This window comes from Vanellus vanellus (assembly GCF_965231255.1).
Source record: "Vanellus vanellus genome assembly, chromosome: 4".
Taxonomy (NCBI): Eukaryota; Metazoa; Chordata; class Aves; order Charadriiformes; family Charadriidae; genus Vanellus; species Vanellus vanellus.
In genome coordinates this window covers 939,569-953,040 of record NC_138909.1, presented here as the reverse complement: position 1 = coordinate 953,040, position 13,472 = coordinate 939,569, and the positions used below count along the sequence as shown (strand labels likewise).

General features: G+C 43.4%; 1 protein-coding gene across 2 annotated transcripts in view; it reads right to left on the bottom strand.

Moving 5' to 3' along the window:
* Window positions 1-2,726: 2,726 nt before the first annotated feature.
* Window positions 2,727-13,472, bottom strand: part of USO1 (USO1 vesicle transport factor) — a 34,565-nt gene continuing 23,819 nt past the window's right edge. For both annotated transcript variants that reach the window (XM_082482277.1, XM_082482278.1), the window contains 11 exons: window positions 12,874-12,984; window positions 12,102-12,220; window positions 11,531-11,712; window positions 10,432-10,553; window positions 9,284-9,422; window positions 8,374-8,537; window positions 7,697-7,786; window positions 6,850-6,936; window positions 4,949-5,047; window positions 4,260-4,475; window positions 2,727-3,176 (listed from right to left, as the gene is read on the bottom strand). In XM_082482277.1, coding sequence (XP_082338403.1) covers window positions 3,099-3,176; window positions 4,260-4,475; window positions 4,949-5,047; window positions 6,850-6,936; window positions 7,697-7,786; window positions 8,374-8,537; window positions 9,284-9,422; window positions 10,432-10,553; window positions 11,531-11,712; window positions 12,102-12,220; window positions 12,874-12,984 — 1,407 coding nt within the window. In that variant the 3' untranslated portion in view covers window positions 2,727-3,098. The remainder of the gene's footprint in view (window positions 3,177-4,259; window positions 4,476-4,948; window positions 5,048-6,849; window positions 6,937-7,696; window positions 7,787-8,373; window positions 8,538-9,283; window positions 9,423-10,431; window positions 10,554-11,530; window positions 11,713-12,101; window positions 12,221-12,873; window positions 12,985-13,472) is intronic.

Genomic DNA, 13,472 nt, shown 5'->3' with positions numbered 1-13,472 from the left:
AAGAATAAATCTACTTTTCATGACACAGCCAAGAATGCACAGTCAAGTGAATACCTTCTGGGCAAAGGCCACCCATTTGACAATAATACAGTTATAATCCAGGCCCGTCTACTACTAGCAGGGAGATACAACACTAGGATGGTGCAATAAAATAATCAACAAAACAGGTTTTCTACTTGGGAAAAACGCTTTGAACAAGCTTCTTTAAAACCTGTTTGTAACCAGTTTGTCTGTCTCCTGAACTTCCTACCCCACCTAGTTATCTCTTCCTTCATTTTTTGCAATTTCAAACATTTTGAAGTTGAATCCAAAAGGAAGAACTTCCCAAGCATAACACTGCAGAGAATGGCAACAAAAAAATGTTGCGGCATACCATCATTTGGGAGCGGCACTGATGTCCAGGTAAGGTTGCCAGATGAACAGTGCCTGATCAAGATCAGGCCAGACCATCAATCACGTGCCCTAGGCTTTCCCATACTGAGTTGGTGTCTGTGCTTATTTTTCAGGTGATTTCGTCTCATGAGCAGAAGGAAAAGGTTTGTTTCTTTTCCCATATCTTCCTTTCTCTATTCCCCTTCCCTCTACAGTGGAGAGATACACTTGCCTCCTAGGCCATGAAGAACAACTTACGTAAGTATCTGTTTATTTCTGCCCACAGCATTTTTAGAGACCTCACAGAAAGGCACCCAGAAAACAATAAAGTAAAAACATCCGGGGCAACGTAACAGGTGCGTAGAACAGACAAAGAGCGTGCAGGGCCACAGATCACTTAGCGGGACAGGGGGAGGGAAGAGCAGGTTGCCCTGCTGGTCCAGCTCTACAGGCTCTCCATACACAACAAAGCCACAAGGCTTCCTAACACCACTCCTTCTCCATTGCCACTGAAGGATCGCACACTTCCAAAGATAAGCACTGCTTCCTGGGACAGTTAACAGTGATGGGTAAAGAGGTTCAAGCAGATATAAATAAGTAGGTCTGTCTTGTCTAAGCAGCGTAGGACGAATTGTCACCAGGTCCATCGGGGAAGTACTGCTGACAGCAGCAAACGGCAATGACCATGCTCACAGGACAACCAGGTCCTGCAGCTGTCACCTGTACCAGGGTTCATGAAAAAAGGCTTTTTTAAAACTGACTTCATGGGTCATGCAGAAAGGAGCTCCCATTTCTCCAGGTTGGAGTAATCATCTCTGCAATTCTTATCACACCATTCGTGTAAGAGACATCGTAAGTAGCAGGATGGCTCCATGCCTAGTCTGATTACCTGCTAATCTAATTGGATGTTTCAACCACACTAGACTAATGTTCCATGGGAATAGTTAATAAGCCTTACCACTGGTGAGGAGACACAGCAGATGATAGCAAGCGAATACAGCAGTAAACGAGACCGGAACTATCTAAAAGGCACACATAGCTTCCACCACTCAGTAGTCGTTTAGTTTTAAGCTTACAGAAGTCATTATGATGATGATAAAATTAAATTTAGACATGTCTAATGTAAAGTGAGTGTTAGAGGACCTGACAACTAAAATGATCTAGATCCTTGTATAAAACCCATACCGTCAAGTCCAGATTAAAACTCATTTTCTTCTTTAACAGATTACAGGCACCGTGCTTTAAGAGTCCAATTGCCTTGTGCCTAAGAGAACCCAAGTCACTAACAGAATTTTCAAGGCATAAGAAATATCAGCCTACATCCATGCACAAAGCAAGAGCTGGGTACTTAAATTCTTCAGCTATTTGTAGTAGTCCCATCCTGTGACGGTAGTATCTGTGCATAAAGACAGTAGCACACCATTTCACCTACTTGGTACTAAGTCCCTACATAGAAAGCTTGAGCATTAAGTTACACTACTTATTATTATTATTCCCCGTGCTAACTTTAAAAGCCATTTATCACTCAATCCAGTTTGACACAAGAGCTCCAGAACACCCTTGGCAGCCGAAATACCCTTCACTGCCCCACTTAGCACTGAAAATAAAAATAAATCAAGACCTGTGAGCTACTGAAATCCGTATTGTTGAAAAAAGCAAAGACTGAACCAGCACACCTCTATACTCATAGGAGAGCCGCAGTACTAAGTATATTGTTACTGTCATCTGCCACCCTACACTGGGTTTCAACAATTTTACATGTGTATTAAAATATATTTTATTAAAACAGGACAAGAGAATTAACTGAATGAGAACTAAGTGGACATACCTATTTTTATTACCAAACAATGAAATCAATGCATTTACTGTGTTCAGGTTTTTTCGTTTAAAATCTTATCTTTTATTCACTTGTCAAGAGCCAATAAGTTATATAAATCATAGTAGTTCTCATTTGCTTACTGAAGTAGTCAACAGGTTTTTCACTTATTTGTTATGCTGACTCAGTAGCACATTAGATCTTTAGGAAGAGCATATTGGTCTGTGTTTTCCACAGAGATTCTTCTTAAACAAGCTACCTTTCTCGCACAGGTTTCCATGAAACCTCTTCCACATCGTTAGTGTAGTGTTGTGGTTCCCCACGGGAGGTTCCGAATGCAACCATATCAGGTGACAAGGCACTCGACGCTGTGCAGGTCCATTCGCACCCAGAGAACCAGCCCACAAGACCGGCCAAGCGGCCACCGCACCCCGCAGCCGCCCCAACCCTTCCACCTCACCACTGCTCTTAAAGGAAGCCACGAATTACACTGAAGCTCCATGCTGAAGGCAGGGGCAAAGATTCCATTTGACAGGTGTTAAACCAAATACTTCTGTATTTAATTATGTTAAGAGTTCCAGAAGGTTAAAACCATAGACAAATGCACAGAACTTCAGTCAATGACAATGAACTGCGGCAGCAACATTGTCATCCCCATGCTTTAAACGGTGTCTAAAGCAACTTCTAAACAAGTACAATTCGGGATACTCATGTAGAACTTAAACAGTGATTTTTGTTTGCTTTACCTAGTATGAAGGTTTTTCAAACGCTTCAGTAACTTAGAACTAGTCCCACGGTTGCCCTTTTCCCATCTGCTGCTCATAAGCACGTTTTGCTTTGTATACCAATTATAGATTTTTCTCCCCAATAACAATGCAATCTAGTTTTCATGGTAACACACAAAAGCATTCTAGTCTTGCTCCTCTTCATCCCCGTCCTCATCTTCATCACCTTGATCTCCAGATTCAATATCGTCTTCATCTTCAACCTGAAACGCAGAAAGATCTGTTGTGAGCCTTTTCAAGGCAAGACAAATGCTGAGGGACTGGAAAGAAGCTTAAAGCTAACCTAAAATTATCCAGCTGTATCAATTAGTGCTTAATAAAGGCAGCTGTCATCTTGTCATGTCATTGAGTTTTTAACCTTCTCTGGTAAGGCTGGGTGACTGCTGGTAGAGCAGCCCCCCGTCAGCACCACCAGCTCTGCCCTCTTTGTTCGCATAAGGAACGCCACGTGCGCTTGCATTTGCCTTACAGCCACGTGAACCAAAACCCGCATTCTTCAAAGATGCTGAGGAGGAAGACGTGTCTGTCCGGTGCTCTGCAATGCCACAAGTGAAGCTGCTTGTGCCTTCTAGGGTACCTCCTCCCTATTGAAGTCAACAGACTCAGATTCCTTGGCTACACTTACAGGATCTACGCTTGCTACCAGTACTTTTCAGTACAAATAATGCCTCTGCCCAACACAGACTCTTTAAAACCCTATTCCTGCAGCTGAAGCTAAACCAGTTGACTATTCATTGTTAATCCTTCCTTTAGGAAGGGTTGCGTAAACGACAGAATGATTGTCTCCCAATAGGGAACCCGGGCCCTAGCCTGGCGTTCGCACACAGTAGCTGCAGCACAAAAGCCATTAATGTCCACCTTACAGTCACACAGATTCTTAAAAGAAGCTGTCCGGAAGACAAAGCTCCCAGAAACTGCCCGCACAGTTTGTGGTGCTCTTAAGGGGCAGTGTAAAGCTTTCTAGTTATCACTTGTACTATCTGTGGAATGATCCCTTAGGATTACAGCGCAGCCATCATCTGCTTTCTGGTTGGCAGCCAGGATAAGCTGCAGCAAGGCCAGGCACGCGGTCAGGTACCACTCCAGACACACACAGGACAAGCAGCGTTCCTCACAGCAGTTTGGCAGGTACCTCTTCACAGCCCTAAGCCTAACACTAAGCTACTCCGGTACCTTCCACAGCCCTCTAGTTATAGAAGGATGCCTGGCCAGACTGAGTGGATCAAGTATTGCCATACCCGGACTGCTCGGGACTGAGAACGCACATGACCCCTAGTTTTGCTTACCGGTACACCGAGATCCTTCAATTTGATCTTCAGTGCAGATAGTTTCTGATCCTGGTCAGCCAAAAGCACCAGGAGATCGTCCTGTTCTTTCTTTGATTCTGCAACTTCTTGCTGAAGTTTACTTTTCTCATCTTGCAAGATAGCAACTGTACTGCTGGAGGAGTCCAGGTGCTGTTTTAGTGATTCTTTTTCCTCCAAAAGGGCTTTGACTTCACTCTGGCAACAGGAAAAATGCCACACCGCATTACACCGTAAGCACAGGAAGAGCTGAAGCCTCGTTTCCTACAACCACATTCCATACACTCCCTGTAACAGCTCCAACCCCCCCAGTGCCCTGTGGCCTTGATCCTACACACTTCTTATCCAAACTCCCCTTACGACCAAGCAGGAGTAAGGTGGGTAGAAGTCTTAACAGTGGCTGCCTTCCTCCCAGCAAACTGGATTGTCTGTGTCAAAGTAAAGCTCTTCCCTAGACTGCCCCTACCAACTCTTTCCAGGCAGACAAGGCCTACATTCCCCAAGTGAGAAAGAAAAGGAGGAGGTGCACCCAGCTTACCCTGTGCAGCCTGAAACACTGCAGATGCTGAGGAAACAAACCACTTCCACCCAATGCCTTTCCTATTGTAGAACCCCTCCTAACTGAAGGCTGAGTTTTAAGCGACTTGGTTTGGTGTTCACCCGCTACCAACCTTCAATTCTTTTATTTCTTGCTCAAGCCTTCCCTCCAGTTCAGAGTTGTTCGCTGCTGTTGCACCGCTGCCTCCTAACACAGGATCTGCACTTGTATTCTGTGGGCAAGAAATTCAGTATCAGAGCGCCGAACGCCTCGCATACAGAGACAGCATCTAAGACATTAAGTTGTAGAATTTAAAAGCATATTTTCTTCTTATGGCATAGCTATGGTGTGGTAGCTATATCCATCCTGCGCTGCAAGGCATCAGGAAACAGATCTGTGCTTCCTGAGGTCTCAATGAACACATACACACGTGCACACCAAATGAGAACACAAGCGGCAACCCTTATTTCATACAAGTTGCACTCTAAGAGACTGTTAGTTATTTTCTAGGCAGACCCTGTCTATTACAGGCCAGCCGCCTTCATTCAGATGCTCCTTAAGTACCAAAGATTATTTTTTATTTCAGCTAAATACCCAAATCTGTGTGCGACGACTAAAAATAGCAATAGTTTAGTGTCAGCCAGCCCTACCCAAAGTTATTTCCCAAACGTGGCAGCTGTCTTTCAGCTAGAACCGCATGGTGGCCTGAATTCAAGATAATTGCTTCTGGAGTTACACCCCATGGAAGCCAAAGCCGTCGGGAAGGCAGGCAAGTCTGGAGGATGGCAGTGGGGAGGTCCGGCAACTGGTGGCAGTATGGAGCTCTTCAGCGTGCCTCTGCTCACAGCACACAGGGCCAACACGTGTGCAATGGCATCTCATGTCAGAGCAGCTGAGACGGGACAGTGGAACTGTTAAAGCTTTCCTCTTTCAAATCATCTGTATCACAGAATCACGGAATTTTCAGAGTTGGAAGGGACCTCTAGAGATCATCTAGTCCAACTCCCCTGCCAAAGCAGGATTGCCCCAAGCACATTACTCAGGACTGCATCCAGGCGGGTCTTGAAAATCTGCAGAGAAGGGGACTCCACACCCTCCCTGGGCAGCCTGTGCCCGTGCTCTGTCACCCGAACCGTGTTTCCATGTATTGGAACAGAACTTCCTGTGTTCTAACTTGTGCCCATTACCCCTATCTGTACGTTAAACTAAACACTTGGTATTTTCCTCGCACAAGTCCTCTTTCTCACAATACCAAAAATAGAATTTGGTGCACTAGTCAGAACAAACCAGCCACAAGCAAGAATTTAAGCGAGTCCAGCTACCACAGGCCAGCTAGCCTGTTTGCATTATAGCGGAGTCGCCAAGCAGGGCACACAGGAGCTACCTTCGTTCTGCCTGAGCACCAAACATCACACACTGTCTTCCTTTCAATTGTTCCTGCGGGCCATGCTCCTGCAGCTTTATCCGTTAGCTTTGCTGTGGAAGCGTCTGTGACATTTGCGTACAACTCGTCATTGAAGTTCTCAAGCTCACCTTCTAGTGCCATTAGCTAGTTTTGAGGCCACGATTGTGTTTTTTTAGCTATTCTAAGGCTTCATTGGCTAATCTTTCCAATACACAGTTAAAAAAGCTCTGAAGCATTTGGAGGTCTGCACAGATGCACCTACCATTTGCCACTCAACTGTACAGCAACTTTCAAATGAGTATCCCCAACTGTTGCTAATAATAACAAACCCCCTAACACACATGGTATCACGCATTTGTGTCTCACGAGCTTATTTCCTTCAATTAGGGTGTAAGCTTAGAACAATGATTAGTTGGTATTCCTTTGTTTAAAAATACCAAGGACAGATGGCCTCAAGGAGTGCTAACTTCTCTGGGTTAGGTAACACGTTACTTCATTTAAAACTCTGCTGGTATCCCTTGCTGATGTGTGTTCTTAAAACAAGCTTGGCTTATGACAGTAGCTACAGACAGCATAAGCAGAAAAGTCTTCAAGATTTAGTCCCCAAAGAGAAAATAAGAAACTAGTACCATTACTTGTAGCTTTTGATTCTCAATCTGAAGCTTCGAGATTTCTGCAGACTGCAGTTGTATCTGAGTCCTGAGCATTTCTAATTCCTTTGGGACAAAAAGACAAAACATAGTTTAAAGCAAGTTTGACAAGGCAAGGGTCACATTTAATTTTTCTTAAGTTAAATGCTAACAGACTAACTGCTTCATGTTAGCATACACAGGAGGAAAGCTGCATATATATTTCTCAATGAGAGGAAAGCAACCGTTTCTCTGGGAGACAAAACCAGCCAGCAACATGCACGATTTCCCGCTTGGCTCTTTGGAACCTTTTTCTGTGGAATGCCCGCCCAAGGCGTCTCTCCCAGCCTCAACTGTGTTCATAAAGGTGTTTCACACCGCCAGCACTCCCATGAGCGTTCCTTACACATCACCATTCTCAGCACATTTTGACTTACCAGTCCAAGCATTTCTCTTCTCTAATCAGAGAAACCCTGCTTTGTATTTTTTGAGCAACAGCTACCGTACATTACTGAATCTGCAGATATTTAAACACTTACTGTATGCTGTGAGTCTAATACCTGGAAGCTTTGATATCAATATTTAAAGGTATGTTTTGCAATGGATAAACAGATTTTGCAAGTCTGAAGAGTCAGCTGAAGTGTATTCTGCTGGCTCAAGCCTGCTTAGCAAAAACAACTGATTAATTTTTGGATGCGCTATTTTGATGCTCCAAGATGAGTACCATCATCACATAAAGGCACACCATTGAAAACTTCAATGCTCCTCCCTGAAGATTGACAAAGCTCCTGTCCCATCCCGAGCTACCACTGTTCACCGCAGCTTTGCTGAAATACCCCAAGTTCACCTTCTGTACTTCGTTACTGTGCTCCAAGCCACCGGATTTGCTGGTCTGTGAAGACTGCTCTGTTGTTCCCACTTCCAACTGTGAAGACTTCTGTAACCGCAAAGGGAAAATCAGCCATAGAAGCAGACAGACTAAATACAGTCATCTTGTCAAAACACAAAGCGAACTGCGTGCTCGCGTGATCAAAGTTCCCAGCACAGAAGGTGCAAAGAGGGTAAGAAATGCACATCATAAAGCTCTCCGACTACATGGCGGCAGCAGCTGGATGTCTCCTCTACAGGGGATGCAAAAGCATCTTTCAGCAATTCAAATGCAAAAGACATGCCCAAAATAGAAGCAGCACACATCATCCTGCATTTTGACCTGCAGGCCACCAAACACAGGCCACTATAACTGTGTCTTAGGTATTACCCCCACTAGGCTCCGCAGGGACACCTACTGTTTTTCCCCCACCGATTCTACAGTACAACAGGTCAGCTGCACAAATTGCTCTTGGGAACAGCGCAAAGCGGAAAAGGCTCTGCTCAAGCCACTTCCCACCACATTTCCTATTATCAGCATGCAATCAGTTATGATTGCTTAATTGCCATCATAATGAGGACTTACACAGCTTAAGGGAAATGACATTTGAAAACAGAATTGGAAGTTGCATCAAGTTGTGCTGATACAGTGCTTACCAATTTTTCTATTACAGAATCCTTCTCCCTTAGCTGCCCTTGCAGCAGTTCATGCCTGCTTTTCCATTCTTCCAGCTCCTCTTTCAGTTTGCTCACTTCTTCCATCTGAATGCCATTCATCTGAAACGTATCACTGTGGGAATTATGATGCTGAGTGTCCTTTCCTAAAAGAAAGGGTTTATAACAAATGTCACAAACAACAACAACATTTTCAAGTTAGCTTCAAACACCCCAATTAAAGCATTAGTCATCTGTTTAAGTTTTCTGCATTTATGGTTTCAGTTCCCACCCCCCGCCAGGCACACCTGCGGGAAAGTAGCTAGGGTAGCAAGGAAGGGCTTTGCTTTTTGTCACAGGCAACTAAAGCGAAATCAGGATCAGGTCAAGAGCTACTGCTAATTGCAGTATTTCTGTGTGTCCATCTAAGTGAACTCTCTGCTCTACAGCAGTCACTTTCAGGTGCTCGTTCTCCCCGTGAACCCCAGCAGCCCTACGTGGCAGACAGGCCCAGCTCAAGTGCTCCAATGGATCTGGCAGAAAACAGTACTATTATTTCAAGAGACCCAGGACTTAAGCAGAGCGCAAGAACAAATTATACCTCAGCGTATACCATTTTCAAGCTGTCCTCTCCGTTCTTACTGTGATTGCTTTTGTACGTTTTAAGGCACTTAAAGCAAAATCTAGTATTTTTAGATAATAAAGGTCATTACTAAAATTGTTTGCAATGCTCAACAGCAAGTTGAAAAAAGTGTTTTATCTCTACGGGAAGTTTTCATATGCTGCAGAACATAGAAGAGGATGCCTGAAGCGAGAGAAGGCTGTCTGCAGGAGCTGCTCTGTAGCTTGCCGTAAACCACACAAGATCTTTGTGCTAGCAAGGTTGTTTTTGATTATTCTTTCTGCAGCCTACCTAGCTGTACTTTAAGGAGATTATATTGGTCCTTATGCTGTTGGATCTGCGACACTTGCTGTGTAACTGTTGCTTGGAGCTGTTCATTTTGAGATGTTAAAGTGTTAATTCGTTGTTTTAATTCTTCAAGCTCCTGGTCCTGGGAGAGGAGAAGAAAAAGGCACTTGGAGTCATAACACTTTTGAATACAATATTGGCAGGAAGGCAAATTAACACAGACAAACCTTAGCTCCAGCATTACACACCACTAGTTAGTGACCCTGTCAGTGCTACCTGTGCCGTGAGCAGAAAAGCCTCACACAAACCTAGCTAGCTATTCCTAGGAAAGAAAGCCTGGCAAAGACAGCAGCAGCCTGTCACGCCACACCAATGCCTTGTGAATCTTTTGGAGACCTCTGGCATCCCCACACCAGGGACGGCAACCGAGAAAAAAAGGAAATCAAGGATATCTGATCATTTTCATTTTTTTCCATTGCACTGAAGCCTGCATGCATTTGGTCCGCTTCAGGAGTCTCTAAAGAAGCCATAGTAATTGCAGTCATCGTGTGTTCAATAAAGTCTCTCTGGCAGCTGAAAAGTGCCCCTTACTTCCACACGTACCCCTGTATTCCGTGTCCATTCCAAATCCTTTAACTAAAGACACCTGCATCAGTTCCCCATTAGCTGTTTAGGGTTATTAGCTTTGTTCCATTACTTCTGAATGTAAGTTGTGGCAGCAAAACAAGTGAACTACCGTTGGAAAACAAAAATTTAGTCTCTAACCACAGCAGGTATATTAAAATTCACTGACCAACTTCACTTCTACATTCAGCCACATTCCATCTGTCATCTTTCTGAAGGTAAGAGTACAGAACTAAGAATTACATCTTTTTGCGAAGGGCTGCAAGTTCTCAAGTTACTCATTCAAAAATAAATACTCAGACACAGGAAAACACAGGTGTACTGCAGGAAAAGAATCAAACTTAACCAGTATTCTTAACGCTGACATTTCAGTTGATTAAGAACGCGGCTAAAGTGCTTTTAGAAGTGTTTGCATCGCTAGATCCCTTGTTACTTGTTTTGGAACATCAGGTACCAAACTGCTCTGCGGTGCCTCCGAAAGCCAGAACAGCTTCTGGAGACACTCGTGCAGTGAAACCCTGTCTTACCTGCTCTCTTATGACTTTCTTGTAGTGAGTCACAATGTTGTCATGCTGTTCTAATGTCTTCTTGACCTCCTCCTCCTTTTTATCTTCCTCACTGGACTTGTAAATAGCTTTACTTATGACACCTGTCAAAAACAGTTTCTGTCAACTAAAGCCCACTTCACACATCTCTTTTGTCCTCAAAGCAGTCTCACAGCCTCACTGAGTTTAACCGAGTCCATGGCATTAGAAACTCAACCCGTGCTTTCAAAAAAAAAAAACAAGCAATTGTGACAAGCAGGTTTAAGACAATAGGAAACGGCAATCTTTTTATAGCAAGGTTTGCACACTTAATGCTTTAGAGTTTCAGAAAAGCAAATGGGTGTTCCGAGTCCTTCCAATCAGAACAGGTTTTTTCCTTGCAGTATGGCTCCACTACAGTTCTTGCCCAAGCGGTTGTGCAAATGAGTGAAAGACCTGGGACTACACAGGCAACACAGATTAAACGTGATTGGGCAGAACCATCTTTACTGTTGATGCTTAAAGGTTTTTTCCTTCTCTATACTGATTTAAGGTGGGCAATATTAATAAACAGGACATTAATGAGATGGTCAGGGTGATGACAACGCCATCTCTTTTGTGAAACAGAGAAAAGAATGACGGAAGACCCTATAATTTTCTAACTAGCTGGCAAATTCAGCAATCAATTTTTCATAACGAATCAGTTAGAAACAGCAATTATCTAGACTGTGTACTTCCACAGATCAAGCTGCTATGACCATCATATGCACTCAATACTTGAGTCTCTATGTGAGCACAGATACTGCGCTGTGGCCAAGAGCTGCATTTAAGTCACAGCATGTATTAAGAATCATTTCATCTAAGAATATAAAGTTATCTGGTTTGTACAAGCCCCGATTACAGGCTTGTACTAAGAATATCTTTACTAAGTATTTGAACTGCGAGCTTAGGTATATGATTGATAACAGCTATTACTGTAACGTGTTTTTCAGAACACTCCATTTTGTTATCACGCTACTTCTAAGAGGGTTGCATTCAGAACACTTGGTAGTTTGGTCATCACTTCATCACATAAACTCAAGGAATGAGCATCGCATCTCACCTTCCAATTCTTTTACAAGCTTGGTAAATTCATGATCAAACATCATGTGGTCTGGGCTAGAGAAACTAGGCTGCGGTTTCTGAGCAGCTCTGGAATAAAGTTCATGTTTGCTAATGAAGCCCAGCTTCTCAATGAAGTTCTCCCTGCCAATCCTCTTCTCAATCAGCTGTTTCAGCTTCTCTCTAAAAGGAAGACACAAATCACTCACAGTGCAACACTTAGAGAAATGAACCCATCCTTCCCTCAAGGTGGTTTTTGCAGTTACAACTCTGATCATCTGTCTCAAATCTTAACCGCACCAGATGCTTTGCATGCAAGATACAGTTTTTCAGTTGCCACTGACACGTATTCTCAGCCCAGAAACTCAGCTGTTTGGAGAACCTATGCCCAACACTGTCTGCTTTGCCTTGCTAGAGGTGGGTCAGTGGTTTTGCATCCTGCAAGGAACATGCACATGAAACATTCAACCATATGTTGCTGAGTGCAGTGCCTCAGTTAAAAGCCTTTTAAACCACCACCTGCCACTCGCAGAACCTTTCCCTCCAGTCCTCTATTTCTGTATCATACTTACTTCCTGTAATTTTCAAGGGAATTGTCGTTGTAGTAGATGGAAATGCCAAGCAGAAGTGCACACAGGCCTTGGACAAGCTGCTCCTCTTCTCCAAGGTTTTCAGCTATCTGCCCTGTGAGCTGGAGTTCTTGTTAAGGTTATCTCAGATATTTCATAAGCACAATACTTATTCCTATATAAATTCCCAGTCAAGTTATTTTCACAGGTAAACCCAAGCTCGATTAGGAAGTAGGCAAACTAGCTGATGGAACGCTTGCAAAGCTAGCTCCTGTTTTGAAGGACTTGGGTAATGAGTGGTTTCCCTGACATTTCTTTCCTCAGTAACCATCTGCCTCAACCAAAGAGATGTAGTTGTTCCAAAACAGGCTTGCAGTTTACATAAGGTGACAGTGCAGCCTTACGTATTTTACTCAGACTTTTTCCTGAAACGCAAGCACAGAAGTAAGCTTCAGAAGTAGGAAGCATTCTTCCTGCCTATTGGGTATAAGCGTAAGTCACAGTAAAAATATCCAAGGGCTTGTCACAATAGAAATACACTTCGCTGGCGTAATGACATAGCTTTCCAAGGTACTTTAACTTACGTGTGTCTTATAGACAGGTCAGCATACACAGAGCACTGGCAAAGGTGCTGGTATCTCTTGCCCCAGTGCATTTTCTTTTACATCATGCAGTATCCCTGCAAACCCATCCGGATAAAGGTTTACATTCAAACGTGAGTACTCCAAGTAACTTCCAGGCAAGCGGTTCCACTCTGCAAGCAGGTCAAGGATACGAAAGGTATATTGGCTGGATTGTGAAGGAAGTGGGTGACAGCAATCGAGCAGTTGCTTAGCCAAGTGCAAAGCAACATCAGTAGTCCGACCCTGGTCTGTACTTTGCTGCCCTGAAAGAATAAAACCCCCCATCGTTATCTTTCTACAGCAGAGGACTCAAATACCAAGAAGAGCTGTATTGATTCAGAACTCATCCACTTTCACATCATTTTAAAAACAACAAGTCATATCTTTCCAAATACTCATTTGTTAGTTATACTGAACACAGCTTTAGTGTTTTGATGAAACAAGTATTAAACCACTCATATTTAACGGTTTTCAGAGCAAAACAAGCAACAACACAGATATGAAATATGACTCAATGCAAATTAGCACCAATATAAAAATCGTAACAAATTAGTTCTGCATTTGTAATTAGTACTAGGGAAACATGAAGGAACATATATACCACCCCTGTATAAATTAATTCAGGTAAGATTACCTAAAAAAAGTACTTCCCCTGCTGACTAAAAATGACCACGTGTTCCTAATATTATCTTTCTTTACTTATAAAATAATACAGGAGTGGCTGTTGGTTCAGACAATACGCACATTAAGC